This window comes from Xyrauchen texanus, chromosome 40 (assembly GCF_025860055.1).
Source record: "Xyrauchen texanus isolate HMW12.3.18 chromosome 40, RBS_HiC_50CHRs, whole genome shotgun sequence".
Taxonomy (NCBI): domain Eukaryota; kingdom Metazoa; phylum Chordata; class Actinopteri; order Cypriniformes; family Catostomidae; genus Xyrauchen; species Xyrauchen texanus.
In genome coordinates, this window is record NC_068315.1 from 8,989,906 (window position 1) to 9,012,487 (window position 22,582).

The window sequence follows — 22,582 nt, forward strand, 5'->3', positions numbered from 1 at the left end:
TGTCTATAATGATGCAAACGGACCCTCCATGATGATGAGAGCTCATTATCTGAATCAGTCTTTAATTGAGCTTAGACCCCCGATGCAGCTGATTGGTTGGATCTGTATTCCCCCCAGCCATGTCCCCGCTGACCCTCCTTCATTTGCGTAAAAAGCATGTCATCAAAATGAGCCATGCAATTACCCCAACCTCGTTCCCCTGGAGACGGTCCAGCTACCAGGACTTTTCTTTTTTCAAATGAAGGTAATAATAAGGACTAAAGACTAGCCCTAATCCATGCACTAACTCTAAATAGTACTTTTTGCATTTTAAGTATCTGTTATTTTATATATTTTATTTTATTTTATTCTATTATATTTTCCCATTTATGACATCCCTGAATGTCTCCAATGGGTGGTTTTGCCCCAAACTATTGTCATATTGAAAATTGGAACTTGAAATACAAATAGGCATCCACCCCTGCAATCACTAGAAATCTATTAATTCAAACGTCCTGTCTTGTCATCATGAATGCCTGTGATTAGTCCATTCAGTCCATTGCAAGAAAAGAAACATGTATCATGTGACCACACATCTATTTCAGCAGTGATCTGGATTATAACGAGTGTTTAATATAGCATAAACATATAGTTCATGCTCCATTTCATGCTAACTGCCATTCTACCACTTTTTATTTTGGTATGTACATAAATAAACATACAAAAAGAAAAAACTTTAATATTGCTGTGAAACACTCTGTTTTGGGGGTTGATGTTTGGTTTCCTAAGCCAGGCCATGGGGTCTCGTGACCTTTACGGTTAAACCCATCTGCAACGGTCTACTTCCTGCTCAGACAACCGACAATTACACGTGGGGTATGCATCTGTGTGTGTGTTTGTGTGGGTACGTGTGTGCGGTTTTAACTGAGAGATGCTGAGGGTTAGAAACATCACCACAGGGAGGTGCTGGCTTCCGGACCCTGCTGAGCATGTGTGTGTGTGTCCTCCTTGTCTGGTGGCCCCTCGGATCCTCTTTTGACTATGAACAGTTTGTGGTCATGCCCCACTTTTCAGTCCCTGCTTTATCTCTCCCGGTCAGGTGTGTGTGTGTGTGTGTTAATGGGTGTGAGAGAGAACGTGTTTGTTGTCATCTCTAAGAAATAGGGCAATGATGAGCCACACGCTGGCCCAACCTAACTGATAACCAGATAACTTACCCAACCGACCACCCAGTGGCAGACAAATCAAATCAGTCAGTCATGTGTATAGAGTTTACTGTAAGTGATGTTTCTTCCAAATAGTAAAACAAGATATGGAGTAACAGTAATATTGAGTGGGCCCAACAGTTATGGATTAGTGAGGTGCATTGCTCTATATTACTAGAGTAAATGTACTCAAAAAGTTTCAAACATGTAAGATTTTCCCCCCATCGAACACAAAAGGAGTTATTTAGCAGAATGTTCAGACTGATTTTTTAGGGGGAATAGCAACTTATATTTTCAAACAAAGCTATCGTATGACTTCAGAATCAATGTATTGAACAAGTCATATGGAATAATTTTATGGTGCTTTTTTCACCTTCTGCTTTATTATAAAGAACAAGCAGCATTGCAATTTCCTAAATAACTTATTTTGTGTTCCAAGCTAAAAAAATATTTTTTGCATGTGGTTCAAGTGACGTATGACAAGTATGATGGTAATTTTTGGGGTAACAATCCATTTAATTTTCGCCTGTCGGTGCGAACCAAGATAGAATAGATCTCTTTTATTCTCTTTTCACTATTTTTCTTTAAATGGTTCCCTGTAACACTGGAGTGATAGTGTGTGTAAACTGTGTATGTGTATGTTCAAGTTAAAAGAAAACAGGACACCTATTTTCCCAGATCTCTAAGGAGCATCAGGTTGTGATTGTGTCTGACCAGAGGATGCTTGTATTTATCATCTTTCTCCCTCTCATTCTTTCTCCTTAATTCACATATGCACGGACACGTATTTGCACCCTCTAAATTCTCAAAACAAATGTTGTGTGTTGCGGAATATTTAACCGCACAATTGAGTGTTACTCTGGGTGTTAATGTAAAACGCCTGGAGCAGGTAGAAAAGCAAAAGCATTAAGAGTTTATACTTTGAAAGAGTGTTTTTGCAAGAACTAGAGAGAGAGAGAGAGTGCGAGAGAGAGAGAGACAGAGAGAGAGAGAGAGAGAGAGAGAGTTGACTCAGAGCAACAGAGAGGGGATCACCTTTGAAGTCCCGGCTGGTGGAGGAAGCCAAGCTTGGCTTGGCACGTTGTATGCAGTGACTGTGAGTGTCTGAGGAGGGTGTTTAGCCTGGGAAAAGACAAGGAGACAGTTTGTATATTCCATAATAAATGAGAGTGTAAGAGGAAAATAATTGGCTACAGTAGCTTGTGGACACCCGCTCAAATATATGTTCATACTCTACCCCCGACTCACACACACACACATGCACACACACTCCAAATGATTGTTTTTAGAGACTGAATCCAGGAAGCCCAAATCTGCGAGCTGCCAATTGGCCAAACTCCAGTGTCTGGCAGCCAGCCAACACACAGATCTGCCACCCGAGACTCTCTTTCTCCTTCTCCTTCTTTTATACACATACACTCTTTTTCTCCATCTCATAGTCCATCTTTCTTTTATCTCTCACACTCTTAATACATCTCTCTCCTAGATGTCCTGAAGCACTCTTCCTCTGCATTACTTGTTTTTTGTCTGTTCCTCTTTACCCTCCACCTCTGTCCTTTCCTTCTCCTTTTTAAACTTTTTTCCTCATCGTTTGTTGCTTTGAGGTTCTAACACCTTCTCATAATATTGATTAGCAATAGGCCATCATATCTCATTAGCTTTTTTTTTTCATCTCTTTTCCTTTTATTCTTTTTTTATTAATTGAAAAGACTCTAAATTCTGATTGGTTGAGCCTCATTCTAAGCCGTTGTAAAATGATGCACATCTGTGTCAGCACATTCTATATTAATGCACTATTTTGCTACTTTGTTTGCAAACACCTACAGAAGAGTTAGGCTTGTGGGATATAATTCTTGGTGGAAGAATTATTTTCATTATTATTATTAATAAATATAGCTAGTGGGGCCTGGGTAGCTCAGCAAGTAAAGACACTGACTACCACCCCTGGAGTTTACAAGTTCGAATCCAGGGCGTGCTGAGTGACTCCAGACAGGTCTCCTAAGCAACCAAACTGGCCTGGTTGCTAGGAAGGGTAGAGTCACATGGGGTAACCTCCTTGTGGTCGCTATAATGTGGTTAGCTCTCGGTGGGGCACGTGGTGAGATGTGCATGGATGGCGTGAAGCCTCCACACGCGCTATGTCTCCACAGTAACGCGCTTAACAAGCCATGTGATAAGATGTGCTGATTTGTCCTCTGCCAACCGGATTGAGGTGAGACATTACGCCACTACGATGACATAGAGTGCAATGGGAATAGGGCATTCCAAATTGGGGGAAAAAAGGGGAGAAAAAAAAATAATAGTAAAAATGTCATATCGTATTGCGGTTGTAAGGCTGTGCATTAAAGTGATTCTACCATGGTGACAGACAATCCACTCAGACTAAGAACACTCATACCCTGTGGTAAAAAGCACATTGCTTTATAATTTTTTTTCACTCAAGGTGGCTTGCATTCTGCAGCTGTTGATTCAGCACATCTCGCAATTAACAGAGCTGACAAGATCCCCTCCCCTCCTCTTCCTCTTCTCCCGCTCTGTTCTGCTCTCTCCTCCCTCCATCTGCCTGCTTCGTTAGATGGGCACGTTAGAGTCATCCCTGATTTCTTCTTATATCGTACATCTCTCTCAATTTTAATGTACTTTTTTTTTAACATTTGTATTGCCGAAGCAGTGTAAAATATGTAAAATGAAGTAAAATAAAAAAGTTCAAGGATACGTTTAGCAAAATAAACAATAGTATAAGATAAAATAGAATGTACTTTAAAAAAATTATTCATTTTATATTTAAACAAGTTAAAATGGAAAAAGTAAGATTACATGCAAATAAATGTTATTATGAACATGCATATCGTAATAGAGGGCAAGCATCTCTCCCTCTTCCTCTCATTTTTTCTTTGTCAGGAATCTTTGTCTACATATACAATATCATAATGGAGCGTGTCTCTGTGCAAGTCCATTGTTCTCTTCTAGTAGGATGCAGGATGTGCAGTGGGTTCTGTCCTGTATGCGTGGATGGCGACTGAGTTTGTTGTGCACATGTTGGGCTGTAATCTGATGTGGTGTATTGTGCTCTGCATGTAAAGTTATATGACTGTGTCCTGGCTGCAGGTGAATCTGGTATTGAATTACACTAAGAGCTCTGCTTAAAGATCCCAGCAGATTGACTGGTAGTACAGATTCAAATTTAGGCAGAAAATGGGGGCCAAAGAAAGAGTGAGAGAGATGTTTATTATTTTATTTTAGTTTATATATTAAATATAGTACTTTTTATTTATTAAATATGTTATTTTATTTACAGTATGTATTTGTTTTCATTTTAATATATATAAGGCTGTAAATAATCAAATATTTTTAGTTCATTGATTTATTTATTTATTTTACCAAAATGTTTTTTAGACCCTTTTTTTCTGTCAATGTTGTTGTTATTTTTATTAATGCTTTGGTGATATTTTGTAAAACAATCATTGCAATATAGTACTTAAAATTTAGTGATAGATGGAGTAGGTATCCTGTGTGGCCTCTCTCTTTCCCTCACACACAACCACAGATCCACTTTGACTTTGTTTGGGACCCAATCCAACACTCCCCATCTGTACTTCACTGCTTCTCAGTCTTGCAGAATAAAAACAGTGTCTTGGCCTCTTACCCAAATCCCAGTTTGATCTGGCAGAGTGAACTCCTGTTACTCTCGAATTCGTCATTTAGATGAATAAAATTTGTATTTTGACTGTGGACCTGTATAATAGAATAAGAGTTCTGTCTTTATTGCTTTGTGTTTCATAACTTATGTATGTGGCATCCAGGGACAGGGTGCTCAGTAAAACCCTGTGTCTTGAGTCTCTGGCCTGTAATAGTCTGTGCTGGACCATGTTTATTGCTGTCATGTTCATTGTTGTCCTTTGTTCTTTTGTGTACTTTTATTTTGAAAATTCCTGTTCAGTTCCTAGTTTTGTCACATCCTGTTTTCCCTCCATGTTTTGTATCTGGGTTTAATTGGTTCATTGGTTGATTACCTTGATACAGTTCTTGTTTGTCATTGGTTTTAGTTAATTATCTCGTTATCCTGTTTCAGAGTTCTGTTTGTTGATTGGCCTTGTTACCCTTGTCCTTGTGTATTTAAACCCTGTTTGTTCCTTCATTCCCTTGTTGGTCGTTGAATGTTGTTGTACGTGAATGTTATGGTTGTTTCTCCTGCCTGTGGATGTTTTTCCATGTTCATGTTGTTTTTCCCCTCGTGGATATTTCTTTGTTCCTGTTTGTTTGCCCTCACTTTGATTTATAATAAAGAACCTGCTTTTGGATCCGCACCTCCTCGTCTGCCTTCACTCCTACACTCGTTACGATTGCTCATCATTAGGGTATGATTGCTTTTAGACTGCTGTGCCGCTCTGCTCTAATTGTTGGCATTTAAATTAATTGTGGAAGGGAGAGACTGGTGATTGTGGCCTCCCGTTTTCTCCTCTCTTGTACCTTCTCATTTTATCTCCTTTCCTCTTGTCTCAACTCCTCTCCCCTTGTGTGATCTCTTGTACTTGTCTCTCTTTCAGACCAGCAGTATTGTACACACATGCACGCATGCACAAGGGCATATACATGTTTACAAAGTACTATGTTCTAACTGTGCTGTTTTCATCTCTATCCCTTTTCCCTTTTAATCGTGTGTGTGTGTGCACACAGCAAGTGTGTGTGTGTAGATAAAATTGAAATTCAGTGGCTGTAGGAACAGGTGCAGCCAGAAGGCCTGATATTACACATCTGGACTCCCATGTGATGTCACTGTCAGCAGGACGCTCCACTGGTGTCAATTAGTAGGAGAGACAGAGAGAGGGGGAGGTCTCCTTTCCTCCTCCTTTGTTTGTCTTTCACTCCATATCTCTCCATCATTGACACTCACAGATGTACCTATACAGACACACTGTCTGTCTCTCTCATAATCTGCCCTCGAAGTGGTGCGCTCTATTTGCATCGCACACACAATCCCTCGTTCACATCTCTCATTCCAGGCCTCAACATTAAGCATTGCCATGTGCTTGTCCTTTGGAAAAAGTAAATTGGTCATTCCCTTGTGCACGTAAATAAGTTACTTGTCTGGAGACCAAGGAAAAAAGAAAAGCCATCGTCATCATTAACACCTAATAGGGATTAAGAACACAGTACAGAAAGACATAAATCATTTCTCACTCCAAAGCCTGTATGAATTTCTCTCTTCTGAGCAACACAAAATGAGATTTTTGGCAGAATGTTAGTCACACTCAATATTCACTGTCGCTGCATATTTTTTTCCATAAAATAAAAGTTAATTGAAACTGAAAACAACATTCTCCCTAACATCTCCTTTTGAGTTCCACGGAATAGAAAATCAGACAGTTTTAGAACAATGTGTAGGTGAGTAATTATGACAGAATTTTTGGTAACATTAGATAATGCATTAGCTATCATGAACTAACTCTGAACAATATTTTAAATGGTAAATGTCTGCAAGATTTATTCATAGTGCATGGACTAATGTTAACATATACAACATTTTATTTTAATGTATGAAAATATATTAACATACTGTATGTTGAAATTAACACTAACCAATTATTAACAATTAAACTAAACAATTAAACTAAACAAATTATATAAAAGTGTTGTTTAAAGTTAGTAAATATTAACTGATGTAGTTAACTAACTTTAGGGATACCAAATAATTTTTGGGGGGTAAATTAAGTAAATTCTCACCAGTTACATTAAAAACGGCTGTTTAATATTGACAAAATGCATTCAAAAAGTTAACAAATAAAATCCTGAGAGAACCTTGCTGCTAAATCAGTTAAGAAGTATATTCAAAACAGATATGTATATTAATGTTTTAATTTTTTGTGATTTCTTATTTATATAGTATTAAAATGTATATAATGTATATTGTTATATACTTATTAAAATTGACTGATTCACATGGCAAAGAAAATACCTCGGAAACATAGCTTAGATGGCTCTAGAAAGATGAGCGATGCAACGGGTTTTCAGGATGAAGTCTGTTTTAAGCATTTCTCTTCACTCTACAGTAGGGTTGTTCCGATACCAACATTTTTGCTTATACGATACCAGCCCTGGTACCTCGGTATCAATACTAAAGCAACATTATAATCAACAAATAAAAAAACTATTTTTTTTTGGGGAATGAAACTACACAGAAAATGACTTGATTAAAAGAACTGCATAAAGTCTCACAGATACAAATTATGCATTTTACATTTGATTTTTTCTGGATTCCACGTTAAATGTTTTAATTAAAAGTTATGATCAAATGGTGTTTAATCAAATTGATACATACAGCTTTGATAAAAACTAATTTAAATAAAATAAATAAATAAATAAACAAATAATAAATATTTTATATATATATATATATATATATATATATATATATATATATATATATATATATATTTTTTTTTTACCAAAAAATGCTATTTTATTTTTGGTAAAATAAAATGCTGCTCAAGAGAGCTTCACAGTATTAATGAAAACATTAAGGGAAAAACGTATTCTGATTACCTGTGGCACAAGGCTGCTATGGCTGAATCACAACATGCTGATAAAACACTTGCGTTTGTGATATTGTATACAGATAATAATAATAAAATAATAATAATAATAATAATAATAATAATAATTGAAAGGCTGGTTCACTGGTGCAGTCAAAACAACATGGAGCTTAACACGCTCAAAAGAGTGGAGATGATTGTGGACTTTAGGAGGAACACCCCAACATTGACCCCACTCACCATTCTAAACAGCACTGTGGCAACAGTGGAGTCATTCAGTTTCCTTGGTACTACCATCTCACAGGACCTGAAGTGGGAGACCCACACTGACTCCATTGTGAAAAAGGCCCAGAAGAGGTTGTACTTCCTTCGTCAACTGAGGAATTCAATCTGCCACAGGTGCTGCTGATACAGTTCTACTCAGCAGACATTGAGTTTGTCCTGCACTTCAGTAACTGTCTGGTTTACTAAATCGGACATCAGAAGACTGCAAAGGACAGTTTGGACTGCTGAGTGGATTATTAGTTGCCCCTGCCCTCCCGTCAAGAACTGTACACTTCCAGAGTGAGGATAAGGGCAGGTAAAATCACTCTGGACCCCACTCACCCAGCCCACTTCCTTTATGAACTGTTGCCTTCTGGGCAGCGCTACAGAGCACTGAGCACCAGTACCATCAGGGACAAGAACAGTTTTTTCCCTCAGGCTATCCATCACATGAACAGTTTAAACTGCCCCATTGAACAAACTTAGTCTATTTATATTTATCCAACATACCAACCTCTTCTGCCATACATTCCCTTGCTCTATCTGTATATACCAATTGAATTGGTACATACGTGTGTGTATATATATATATATATATATATATATATATATATATATATATATATAATTTTTGATTTATATTATATTTTCTCATTATAATCTCTGTCTTGTTGTTGTATTGTTTGTGCACTGGAAGCTTCTGTCACCAAGACAAATTACTTGTGTAAGCATACTTGGCAATAAAGTTCTGATAATAATAATAATAATAATAATAATAATAATAAAACAACCATTTAATATTATGTAATTGTTATTGTAATATTTTATTTTGAGTTCTGTCTTATTTAGACAAGTTAGTTATATCATGCTACCCGTTAATTCTGGGATAATCCCGATCTGAAATCTCCGAGCTGCTCTGGAGGAGTTCATTTAAGTGTTAACAGCCATTTCTACTCTAAACACACTGCATGAAAATTAAGCGTGTCTTGCGTTTGTGTGAGTGTGTGCGAATGTGTGCACGTGCGTGTGTGTGTGTGAAGCAGATGACAGAGCAGAGCATCACCTCTTGTTCATTCTGTAGCATGCAGTGCATGTGACTGTGTAACATTTAATTAAATTACATCCTTTTGCTGTTTAATGATCACATTTGGACATATCCAGAGGTTTTTATTTTATTTTCAATTTGTCATTGATTTCATCTCAAAACTGGCACATCTCATATCATTTAGCTAATTGCAGCATACTGTAATATACCGAAATTAGCAACAAGATGATAGCGTACAGTTTACATTTTTTGGTATTGCTTCGTTATTTTTTGGTATTGGTTTACTGGAACTTCGTTAGTTCCAGTAAACCGTGCAAATCTACTCTACAGACGGTATTATTAAACAAAGCGTTTTTGTCATTTCTGCCTTTCTTGCTGTATAAGCTATGAGGTAGCACCACGATGTGATGAGACAATTTAAGATCACTCCAACGTTGCATGCTTGCGTTGAAGACAGCTTTGTTGATTATAAACAGCAGCAATTGTTTTATCGCATCGCTCGCTTATAGAGACGTGGTATAACACCATTCGCATGTCCAATTTACAGGTTTATACACATTTATATTTGTAAAATCTTCTCGGTTATGTATTTAACCTCGGTTCCCTGAGACGAAGGGAATGAGACATTATGTTTATTAATGCATTTGGGGAGTGCCTTCTTACACGAATAAACGCAATGTCAAGTGTACTGAGTCGAAAGGGAACTAAAGGTCAGTAAATATGCGCTTCCCCAATGTGTATGCTCACAAGCAGCTGAGAGCTGCATAAGTGATGGAGAGAGGGTGACAAGAAAGAGGGAATTCCCCGCATTTTGAAAGTGAAACATTCAGGAATTATTAAAATTGTGCTCAATCCTGCACTGTTGAGCTAATATTCGTTATTGAGGTTTTAATCAGGCTACTTGTCCGGTCAGGCATATAAAATTCTCTTTAACTTGCCTGTTCAAAATTCCACTTGTCCCGGACAAGCGTTATGTAGAGCCCTGTTCTCCCTTTTACTTTTTTGCTTGTTACAAAGGTTTAATGAATGCTCCCTGAATGTCTCTTAAAGGGAACGTTCACCCAATAATAACAATTATTTCATTATTCACTCAACCACATGTTGTTCCAAACCTGTATGACTTTCTTTTTTTTCCGGAACACAAAAGGAGATGTTAGGCAGAATGTTAGTCTCAGTCATTTTGCACTTTCTTTGCATCTTTTTTTTATACAATGGAAGTGAATGGTGACTTATGGAGACTAACATTCAGCCTAACATCTCATTTTGTGTTCCATAGAAGTCATACAGGTTTGGAACAGCATATGGTTGAGCGAATAATGACAGAATTACAATTTTTAGTTGAACTAGTCCTTTAAAATATAGGAACTACAGCACTTTCATTTGAAACACTACAAGATATTATGAAGGAGTAACATGTCTTTCCAAAAGAGTTTTCCATTGTGTCAGGACTGATGGGGTCATGACAGTTTGTGTGTGTGATTTGTAGGGTATGGGACAATGGTTCTATGGAATGCTGAGGATGAACATTATGGACTGCTATTTACTTTGGCCCCGGACTGTTAAACTTTTACCTGCATCCAATTAAACAGTGTAGGACACACTGCAGGGCATCTCAAACAAATACATGCACAAACACAGGAACACACACCGAAAGACAGTAGTATACTTACACGGAGTTGAAAAACTCATGCAGACTTCTTTTTCACAGACAGACATGCACATACCACATGCACAGAGCAGATGGCTATTCCTCTAATAGCTCTGTGTTGTGGGCAGGTTAAGAGCGTGACCCTTTTCTGCCTGGCCATTGACCTCTGTTTCCCTGTGGTTGGGTTTCAGCCATGTGCTTAGTTTACACATAAAAACACCCTACTGATGCCTTCACTATCCCAGTACGCAGTTGAATGTCCTTGAAGTTGCAGAGTCAAGCGGAGAGGCTGTTTAACTTCCCTCGAATTTAACACATGGGATGTGTGGACATAACTGTTTAAAATAGCATCTTGAATTGGTTTCTGTTTGTGTTGCGGTGTGTCTCTGTTGCTATTTTCGACATCTGAAGCAATTTTAGACCTTTTTAATCGACTGAATGTTTTCCATGATCAACATTTTTATATATATATATATACAAAATACACATGCAAAACACAAATGTATTTTATTTTATTTACAGTTATTAGCAAGAAGTGTTGCAGTGCTGTGAGGTTACTAGGGCATTGTTAGCTGGTTGTTCTACTGTAGGTGATCGCTTACCAGCCCAAGTCAAATGAGCCCACACCCAAGTAAATGATAGGCTGGTTCCTTGATATTACTGAGGTCCCTCCTTCAACTTAAGTCTATGGGATTTTTTGCAGATTTTATCCTGCACCAAGAGAAAATTGTATGGCTAATTGCTTTGAAAAGTAATAGCAAACTTTTCTACAAGCCAAACCATTTGAAGTATCATTCATGTATCATTCATTTGTGAAGCACAAACAAAGGGGGGCGGGTAACATACTGACGTTTAATATTTTTTAAATCCCTAACCCAAGAATGAGCAATAGTAATAGTAATGTTCTAAAGCTCTTTTTTTTTAGTTCAGGTACTCATAAAAGACATTAACTTATTTGTTTGTGCAGGGGTTTTCTAAGAAAGTTTGTGCCGTGCTGTTGGACCTGTGTCCAGTCATAGCACAGCAAATGGCCAAATCTATCACTCACTTTTGTTACATTTGTTTATGCTGACAATGTTCTCTTCAACTCTACATTCTCTCTCTCTCAGCCCCAGGGTATGCCCGCTTTTCAGGGAGTCTAGCCCCCACCTTCCTACCCATGAGCCCCCTGGATCACCATGGCAACAGCAGCGTACTCTATGGACAGCGTTTCTATGACACTCAGAAAGGTGAGTCACTACCATTTCATCTGTCAAGCTACAATTAACAGTCTGTATATAAAAGTATTTGTGTGTTAAGTTTTAAATTGTGCATCATCACTTTTCTTTCTTTCCTAAGATTTCTATCTACGAGGCCTCCCTTCGCAACCACACCTTCTCTCCACCAATCACAGCCTCCCACCACTATCTCGGACTGCCCCTGCACATCTGTTGGATTCCTGTAGTCGAGAGAGGGACTCTGGGAGTGCAGCTTCCCAGAAGAGCTCCAAAGAGACAGGTGTAGCGGAGCGAAGAGCAGCACCCGGAGGAAAAGAGAAAGGACTCAGTAAACAGGACTCTAAGCAGGATCGCCAGAACCATGGTCCACCACTTCACAACCTTCATCACAACCAGCACCATCACTCACAAAGCTTAGAAGAGGACCTCCGGCACAAAGACGACCCCAAACACCTTAGCTCCTGCCTGCTTAGCACGAAGACCCAGAATGGCTCTGACCCAGGGGCCACAGCCAGGGGCTCCCTGCCTAGTTGTGTGGGGCCAGGAGCCTCTGGTCTGAGTACTGGTCGGCAGCCAGGTGGGGAAGGTCACTGTTGTAAGGAGGGGGTCAGTGGAGAGATGCGAATTAGTGAGCCAACCTCAGACTGTCTTCGCCACAGTGTCATACTGGGCCATGCCCGCCCAATGCCCTACTCTATGCCCCATCCCTTAGGCATTGGCTCTGCTGTGGGAGGATCCTGGCTCCATCCAAGTCATCCAAACCATCACCATCCTCATCATTCCCAACCAGATCTCTTCTGCCCACCTCCCCATGCCCTGCTCAACATGCCAAATGCTCAGGAAAAGAGCCTGGCTCCTAGAACAGGTAGGGACTCTGAGGTGACAGGGTCTACTTTTGTGCCATCCGTGGGGCCACTGGGGGACAAAACGAATGGACCATTCCAACTAGGGAACCCTCACTGCCGAGGTATAGGGGGTGGAATGGTGGCAGCTGGGGGAGGTGTTGGAGGAGGTGTGGGGAAAGAAACCAAAACTCCTGAGAGGAGTAGCAGTGGAAGTCGAACAGCTCCACCTGCATCTCCCCACATGCCTCCTCCTAATAGCTGCCAAAGAAAATCTTCCCAACAACAACATGCATATGGTAAAGCAGACAAGAGCTCAGAGTGGCCCCCCGGCCCACTTTCACGCACACACAGGGTTCAGCACAGTCATAATCAGCATTCCAATTCGGTTCGGTCATATAGCTTGGACACCAATGAGGAATCGGATCCCTTTCGTCCCTCTCTGCCACTGGGTACGAAAGGTAGCCACCAAGCTAAGAGTAGCATATATGCCAGTACCCCACCATTTCGGGACTGTTCTAATTCAGGTCCATCAAACAGGGCTTCTTCTGAAGGTAAAGGTGGAACTGAAAGTGAGTGTAGTCTTCAGAAAAACAGTCAGAGAGTTGCACGGATACGTCATCAGCAGCACGGTAACAGGGGCGGCACTGGTGGGCTGGAGCCAAGTGACGGTGAACAAGAAAAAAGTACTACAGAATACAGCAGACATCAGACTGGCACTCATCCCTCATTGGAAGTGCGAGGACACCAGACTCAGTCAGATGAAGAACAGCACAAGATATTGAACTCTCTGGGTGCTGGCTCCCAGACTTCACATGGGGACCAAGGGCCTATTCAACCCTTAACGTCACCACAGGAGGCCACATTGGGGCCCCAAGGACCTGAAAGCAATGCCATGAGGAATCTGATGAAGTACAGCAGACAGCAACCACTGCTGTTCTCTCAGAAAAGCCCATTTGGTGGCTTGGGCTGCCTCAAGCAGGGGGCAGCGACTGGGGAAAGGAGTGAGAAAAACAACAAAAGTGGAAGCAGTTCGAGCTGTGCTCTACAGGAGGTGAAGCAGATTCTGCCCCCCAGGAGAGCTTCATCATCTGGGGAGAATGAGCGTTCGGAGCGAGTGGGCAAGGACTCCGGGGAATCTCAAGGGGAGGGAGAGGTGCGGCAGCCCCCTGTGGGGATAGCAGTGGCCGTTGCCAGGCAGAGAGAGCCACCGTGCCACCTGTCAGATGGGCATCCCACCCACAGCCACCAAAGCAGAGTGATGCCCAGCATCAAGGGTAAGCTACTGTCAGCAGGAGGTCTGGTGTGTGTGTAAGGGTGTGTGTTCTAACGAGCTATATATAATTTATCGGTATACTTGCAACTTTTGGAAATTGAAGTATGGTCTCCAATTATTTTTGGTTGTCATATAGTCATCAACATGGTAATAATTTCAGATATTTTCTCAGTGTTTTAAGGTTTACAGTGATTTCCAAAATGCTCTTAAATCTTCAGTTGGCTACAATGTAAAAGATATGCTCCAATGAGCACATGCCAAGATTGCATGAATGTAGGTGGATAACTAACAACCATCTGTTGAAAATACTAAATCAATAGCCCAGTTGAAACACCTTGGCTGTGTCCAAAATCTGAAAAATGCTTCCTTCTTAGGCAGTATACTAATGTTTGAGGGCATCAAGACATGTTCGAATCCAGTGTAACGAATCTGAATCCGAGTCTGTCTAACATACTGTCCATTGAGGTTCTTCCATCTGGCAATTTTTGAAGGCGGCATTGCTGTATCTATTTCTGCCTAAGATTTTGGTTAAAATAGTTAAATGCTGTCTGATCATTGTATGATTCACTTTCCACTGAGAAATAACTATTGTAGCCATTAAACTTTACCTTGGAAGGCAGCCTGAAGCCTTAAAAGATGCCTTCTTATTAAAACGCTGTCTCTTAAGTCATTGACTGACTGGGCAGGAACGTTTTGGTCACAGCCCTCAAGACTTTTGTCACTGGACAGTCTTGGGTATTTAATGAATGGTAGGTTTCCAGATTGTGGTACTGAACTGCTCTCTGTAAGGTGTTGGATGCCCCATGTACCCGCTGGACCAGGATATGGATGAGGAACGAAAACGAGTTTGTGAGGATCAGTTTGGACTTCCTCAATTTGACAGAGAGAGAGAGCTCCTCCTCAGGTATGACTGTTAGGTAACTCTTAATACAACACTGAACTGTATACAGTTACAACACTGCTATGATAGAATCCTTGGCCATAACTTATACATTTTGAAATAATTTATGTATTAGAAGTCTAGCATGCAGATATTTGCGCTATGTTCTTATTATATTATATAGAATTGCTTTATTTACCATCATATGCTCTATCTAAACAAAATAGAGCATGCTGCATTTTACTTCTAATCCCATACAGGATAACATTGCCATTTTTATTGCTTTCCTTCAGGGAAAACAAAGACAGAGTTGAGTTTGCCAGGATCCACCACTCCAGTAGTTGCCATGGAAAGCTGACCTCGCACCTTATTGTGCCAGGCAGTAGCCAATTAGGCACTGAGCCATCTGCTCATGCCCACCCCGCCCATCATCACTGGATGCCTCGGACAGGAAGTCCCTCCCTTTGGATGGGACACTCCTATGGTGAGCTAAACCCATTCTGTTTGTACTGTTGTTATTAGATGACATACTTCACAGTCTTGTTGAATAGACAAATAATAATATTTCATGTGATAGGTTTAATTAGTTTTACCCTCCTGAATGATCGATTGAAAATCAAGCCTAAATCTTTAATCATTGAGCAGCATTCTCTGTCTCTGTTTAGGTCTCAGTCATGCGGCATTGCACCAGAACCTGACTCCAGGCTTCTCCACAACCATGCCCAGCCCCTTGCAACCAGTTCTGCCTCTCCCTCAGGATCCTTCTGCCGCCCTGGTGGTACTGCCTACCGAGCCAGCAGCCCACCCTGCCACCCATCACCTTGGTAAATTGTGCAAAATTTGTGATTGTAACAATGTTATGGTTTGAAGGTACTTGTGATTTAAGTGACAATATTTAAAAATACAAAGTCCGTAATATTGTACTGCAGTAATCAACTATTTTTTTTAAGTGGCTAGGTAACAAAATTACATTTTGTTTTGTTTTGAACAGTTGAGTCATGTTTCCATCTTTCCAAACTTTTTTAAGTGAATGACAAGTATTTTACATTGTATTTTAGTTTGAAGGTGTAAATTTGTTAACGAATACTCCTCCTTTTGTGTGGTTAAGTTGCAACATACTTGTGAAAGGGTATTAACAGCCTGCCAGTTACAGCAATTACAGCTTACAATTGTGACTACCGCCCCCTGTAATCAGTGGTCAGTCTGTCCAGTTGTTCTATTTCAGAATTGCACTGAATTCCTCCCCCCTGTGACTCATGTCCCTCCCTCCTCCAACTCAATCTAGTCCCCTCTCCGCCCCTGTATCATTCTGTAATCATAATTGGGAAATGCTTCACTTAGCCAAGCAGGCATTTACAGCACATTGTAGTATGGACTTAATGGGAATAGTTTCACAAGCTGCCCTAATGCACACTCTGAATGTGAAAAGTGGAATTATTCAAACAGTTTAAACAAATTATTATTTCAAGGAGATAGCTTGCGTATTTGACTTTGTGTGTGTGTGGTGGGGAGGAGGGCATATGCATAGATAAGCTTGTGCGAGCGAGAGAAATGGAGATCTAAAGTCACTGTGTGGGTGTACAGTACGTTTCAGGGTCTGTTGATTCTGATTAAATTTGTATGAATATGTCAGTGTTTGCATGGGTTTGCACGTGAGGTGGTGAGCGGCAAAAGAAAGTAACCATTTAGAGATAAAGATGAGTGTTTGGTTTTTATTCTGTTTGCACAGTGACCTCTGATTTGTTATTTGTGTTGATAATGTGAACATTTGAATTGGTTTAAATCAACATGAAATGGCAGTTGCGAACAATTTTGCTTCCGTAATGTGATGAATTTATAATAATTTTTATTAAAATTATAATAATTATAAAACAGGATATTCAGTGAGAAAAAATGTAGTTTGAGACTTGATTCGAACTTAATTGGATTGTGAAAAGTTGGTGTTCCATACCAGAATGAAGCTACACCTGATTGTAAGTTTGCTAAAATGAACAAATTTACATATAAATAGCTGTTTGGCTATTGGTAAAAATTTTCCAAAAGCCTTGCACAGCCTTGATGACATAACAGGAAAAAGTAAGTTGTTTTAGAGGCGGTGCATGTTATTAAATATTGATGAAAAATTACGAAAACTGATGCCTGATGAATCATGCACAAAAAGACCAGGAACATGTATTAAAGGAATAGATCACCCGAAAATTCTCTCATCATTTACTTACCCTTAATATCCCAGATGTGTTTGACTTTCTTTCCTCTGCGAAACATAAATTAGGATTTTTTTAAGAATTTCTCAGCTGTTTTGGTCCATACAATGCAAGTGAATGGGTGCCAAAATTATGAAGCACCAAAAATCCCATAAAACAGCAAAATAGTAATCCATAAGACCCCAGTCGTTAAATCCATGTCTTCAAAAACTATATGATTGGTGTGGGTGAGAAACAGGTCAATATTTAAATCCTTTTTAAAATTATATTTAAATATTAATCTGTTTCTCACCCACACCTATAAAAGTTATGGATTAAACCACTGGAGTCACATGGATTACTTTTATGATGCCTTCATTAGTGGTCGCCCGATATATCGCCAATGCCGATAAATTGGCCGATATTCTGACTTTTTTTTTCCTGGTAAATTTACAATGAAATAACCAAAAAAAAAAAGGAGTAGGCTGAAGCCGAGGCTTATGTTTTCCTACCCTATTCATATATTTTTCATTCTTGAGGGTGGCGAAAATCGCCTGCTTGCATGTGAAGCAACTTGTTGACTTTGTTGTTACGTGCCATCGTGTTACTACAATAATAGACCGGTGTGTAACACGGTCTCATTTAAACGATCCACATATCAGAGCCACGTATCAGAGCTGCGATTCAGCATGCTGTGGAGCGCTCATATATCATCCTCTGAAGCATGTATTCTAACAGTCTCTCCTTAACATTTCCCTGTCAATTTTTAATTTATTTTCTATTGATTAAAGTCAAATATTAATAAAACTTCTATTATATACTGTTTGCAAATATGCAGATACGTAAATAAGAGTTTTTTCTGCAATTTTATGTTTATGTTATTTACTATATTAAATTGTGTGATTTATTGGCATTGTATCGGCCTATCAGCCACCCTGCTCTCTGGATATCGGCATCGGCCATAAAAAAAATAAATAAATAAATAAAAAAAATACATATCGGTCGACCACTTTGGAGCATCATAGTTTTGGCACCCATTTACTTGCATTGTATGGACCTACAGAGCTGAAATAGTCTTCTAAAATGCATAATTTGTGTTCTGCAGAAGATAGAAAGTCATACAAATCTGGAATGCATGAGGATGAGTAAATAATTAGAAAACTTTCATTTTGGGGTGAACTATTCAAAGTAAATGAGGTACATTTTTTATTTCATGTTAACTTCAAACCAAAAGAAAGTCTAGGGTCAGCTCATGGGCTGTGTCATTCTGTAGTGTGCAATTCCATCTGAGCAAAGATATGTACTATACTATGCATCTCTGTATAGTTTTAAACTGTATCACTGTGCCTTGTCATACCATGCCGTGCTATAGTATTGTATCGCTACTATGAGTATTGTGCTTTGATTTGTCTTTCCACCATAATACACTGTGCTTTGGCATGTTGTGCATGGTTGCATGGCTTTTTGCTGCATTGTGCTGTGCATTGCTGTCCGGTACTGTGTGCCTCTGTTCAGCATTCCTCCTCCCCACACTGGCTGTGAAATTTAATTAGCTCTCTGCTCCTTAGCGTCACACTCCCCTTTCTGCAACAAAGAAGGGAAGTGCATCCACTGGATCCCTCCCTAGGGAAGCATAACCCTGTCCCAGTAATCTTTCCCAAACAAAGGTCCCTGCCATACATCAGGGAAGGAGGGGTGGGGAATGAGCAGCATGCAAAACCGAATGGCTGAAAGAAAAACATATTGTGTTGAAATTTCTGTGGGCTGAGGCTCAAGGCTGAGACTAAGTGCTTTGTACAGCTGCACTTCATCCCTCTACATGTTCTCTCTCTCTCTCTCTCTCCCCCTCCACTCCCTTCCTCCATCCTTCCTATTTGGTCAGATTGGTTCACAAATGCCCCTCTCCTTCATAAGAAACTCAGATATTCTTTAGAGAGTTTAGAGATTAAATGGCAAAACAGTGCATCTGCGAGAGATGTATCACTAAAGTGACCTAGTTTTGCCAGACATTTGACTTGTGGTGCAAGGTCTGGTCCACATTGCAGCTTATTCTGGCCAGGAACCACCCACTGGAAGAGACCGCTTGTCTGGCATGTAAAGCAGCCAACCACAATTTGTTTTGTTTAACGCATCATTTAGGGGCAGGTTTATCTGCAATGGATTGTATGACAGTATTAAACAGGTGTGGAAGTCTCCTCAAATGGTTGAATGGAAAACACAGAATGCTGAAAATGTGTGTGGACTTTGTGTTAAAAATTTGGTTAATTTAAAAACAAAATTGTGATTAACATTTTTATTGATTCACATAACCAACATATAAAAGCAAAAAATACTGTATATATACAGAATCAACATTAAACCCCTATTAACACCCCTCACCCTCCCAATATATATATCTTTCTCCACTGCCCCACCCCGAGAGCCCTCCAAGAATGCAAATATTTTCCCCATTTCCCAACAAACAAATCCAAATTCCCCAGTCTTCTAAATGACCCTTCTTCTAATGCCATCACCCTCCCCATCTCCAAGCACCGCTCCTGAATTAGGGGCTCTCCAGCCAAATTCCATCCCATTAAAACAACTTGTCTGGCGATCATGACACTGGTTAGGACCCAATTTTGTATGTGTTTCTCTATATTGATGACCACCCCATCGCCTAAAGTCTGGGGCAAAATGAAATCCCAATTCTGATTGGCATCGCCAGCAGGTGGGTGTGTCTTTAAGACCAAGCCTATACAAGGTTGTTGATTAATTGATTTACAAATTTATGTAATATCTTGAATTGCAAAAGGCACACCATTGCATCTCTAGATACAGACTTGATGTTTTTAGAATCCTAGCCCACCCTCCATCCTCCAATACCAAGTTTAAATCTTTCTAACATAATCAATTGATAGAAGTTAAAGCTCCATTTCCCAGACTCTGAATTAGTAGGGAGTAATACACTGATGCCTCATGACCTTTTTCAAAAGCAGTAATCACCACTCCCAGAGTATCTGCCCATTTAGGAGGGTGTATGCTACTCCCAAAAATAGTACAGAGCAGGTGGCTTAGCTGTAAATACCTAAAGAACTGAGATCTGGGAATCCCAAAATGCTGAACCAAATTTTCAAAGGATCTCAGCACTCCACTCTCATATAGGTCACTGAGTGTATTAACCTCCCTCACAATCCACTCTGACTATCAGAAAGGGGACTTATTAGTACATAATTTTGGGTTCAGCCATATGCTTGAGGCAACATTTCAATAAATGTCTGACACTTTTTAAACACTCGTGAGCAAATGCGAGATAACGAGGTATAACTTAACTTTTCCAGTTAGGTTGATAGAAAGGCTTTGCAATGGTGAAATAGGGGAAAGAACTTCCTGTTCAATGCAAAACCAGGGAGTGGCTCTCTCAGGTTGAAGCGACCAATGAGCCAAGTACATAATAATAAAACAAAATCTTGGGTAGGCCAAGCCCACCTTTGTCAATCGGCCTATGCAACATAGTGAAATGTAATCTGGTATGTTTACCATTCCAAATTAATCAAATTGCTTGAAATAAGAAAGGGGGACATATATAGGGAGTGACTATCAGATAATTGAATTTTGGAATACAATTCATTTTAATAATATTAACCTTCCCAATCATAGATAAATGTAATGAAGCCCAACTGCCCACATCGTTTAAAAAATGTTTTGTTAAAATGTCAAAATTAACTCAATCAAACAAATTTGCTGAGAATAAAATACCCAAATACTTAATTCCCTGTTTGGGCCACTGTAAGTCATCTGGCTGAAAAGCCATTACCGGGTAGTAAGCTGTCAGAGCCAAAGCTTCGGATTTAGATCAATTAACTCGGATTTAGATCAATTTTGTTCATATCTAGTAAACTTGCTACTAAGTGCCTCAACCAACAGTCTCATATCTTTCAAAGATTAGATGCCACTAACCTGACAAGCCTTGGCAAAGTGCTCATTATGTCAACCATGTATCTTAAAAAACACGACTTAGTTTCTAAGTCTTACTCTTGAAAGTTGTGTAAAGTCAGCCAAACAGACTGGAACTGAAAATATTAGCTAGCTCTTGCCATTTTTGTTTGCAGTATGTATCAGACGGCTAAGAATGAAGCTATGGGTGATCAAAATTATTCAAAGTGATTCTAAATTTGCCCTTCTCAAGAATTTGTCTGTGGGTACAATGTTTTGGGTAACCCAACCCAAGCTCTTGTGAATGAGTGGGCCATTTGGGAGTGGACCATTGCCCGTTCACAGCATGCTGTCAGGCAGGGCTTGTCAGAAGAGCCACATTCATGTGACAGTTTGAGACAGCGCTGCTGAATTGTCTTGATTTAGCACTGCAGCGTGTTGGTGACAGATTTCAGGCAAGTGTGGCTGGTGAGATCACTGGTGACCGTTGTTTTGCATTAATCCACTGAGGTACAGCTGGCCTTACAGTGAGTGCAATTGACAGACGATGCAAAGAGGAAGTAGTGTGCATACACTGTCTGCTTATGGATTGAGTAAGCTACATTTTTGGACTCTATACAGAGATGAGCAAAGAGATGTGGAAATGTGAGTATGTGAGTTCTTGCCTTGGGGATGGAGGATGACATTTTGGAAGGAAAAAAAGCAGTGGAAGAAGGACAGAAGGGGAATCTTATAGCTGTAAATCAATAGGTCTTCATAGCGATAAGTGTGACTTGCCCTAAGGCAAGAGAAGAACCTTTTGTTAATTCTTTTTTCATTCCTTTCTCCTTCTCTTTCTCTTCAACTCACGCTCTCTCGTTCTCTGTAGATGTAATGGAGCAGCAGGGATTGTGGCCCCCCATTTATGGAGCCCGAGGGCCCACCTCACACATGCAGCATCCTGCTGTCTATTCCCGATCCCAGTTTCTACGGCAACAGGATCTCTACACGCTGCAGCAGCATCAGCACCAGCAGCATCGTGCAGCGCAGGCAATGGAGCTAGTGCACAGACACAGTCACTCACAGGTAACATACAGACACACTCAAACTACAGTTACACCTGACAACACCTACATAAGTGCGTACATAAAAGTTGCACATTCAGCATATGCACGCATACCCATCAGGGTTATTATAATTTTGAAAATATCAAATATCAGGGAATGTTTACCTGGAAATTCCCTGGAAATATCAAGGTAATTTTATATTGTGTTTCTCAGGTCTGGAAAGTCATTTAAATTAATATAATTTGAAGAATCATGGAAAGCCCATGGGAATTTTGGTAACTTTTTAAAATAATGTTACATTTGTTAACATTAATTAAAAACATTAGTTAACATGAACTAACAATGAACAATACTTTTACAGCATTTATAATCTAATTAATGTTAATTTTAACATAAACTAAAAAAAATTATTTTAAATCAAAAGTTTTATTTTTTAAAGGGATATTTCACCCAAAAATGAATATTCTCTCATCGTTTACTCCCCCTCATGCCATCCCATATGTGCAAGACTTACTTTCTTCTGCAGAACACAAACAAAGATTTTTAGAATAG

The 22,582-nt window shown here is 39.6% G+C and overlaps 1 protein-coding gene across 4 annotated transcripts in view; it reads left to right on the forward strand.

Moving 5' to 3' along the window:
• The window catches only part of LOC127633866 (BAH and coiled-coil domain-containing protein 1-like), a 119,159-nt gene that overhangs the window by 52,824 nt on the left and 43,753 nt on the right, over positions 1–22,582 (forward strand). For all 4 annotated transcript variants that reach the window (XM_052113230.1, XM_052113232.1, XM_052113233.1 and 1 more), the window contains exons 4-9: positions 11,784–11,903; positions 12,013–14,010; positions 14,799–14,913; positions 15,183–15,373; positions 15,555–15,713; positions 21,853–22,049. In XM_052113230.1, coding sequence (XP_051969190.1) covers positions 11,784–11,903; positions 12,013–14,010; positions 14,799–14,913; positions 15,183–15,373; positions 15,555–15,713; positions 21,853–22,049 — 2,780 coding nt within the window. The remainder of the gene's footprint in view (positions 1–11,783; positions 11,904–12,012; positions 14,011–14,798; positions 14,914–15,182; positions 15,374–15,554; positions 15,714–21,852; positions 22,050–22,582) is intronic.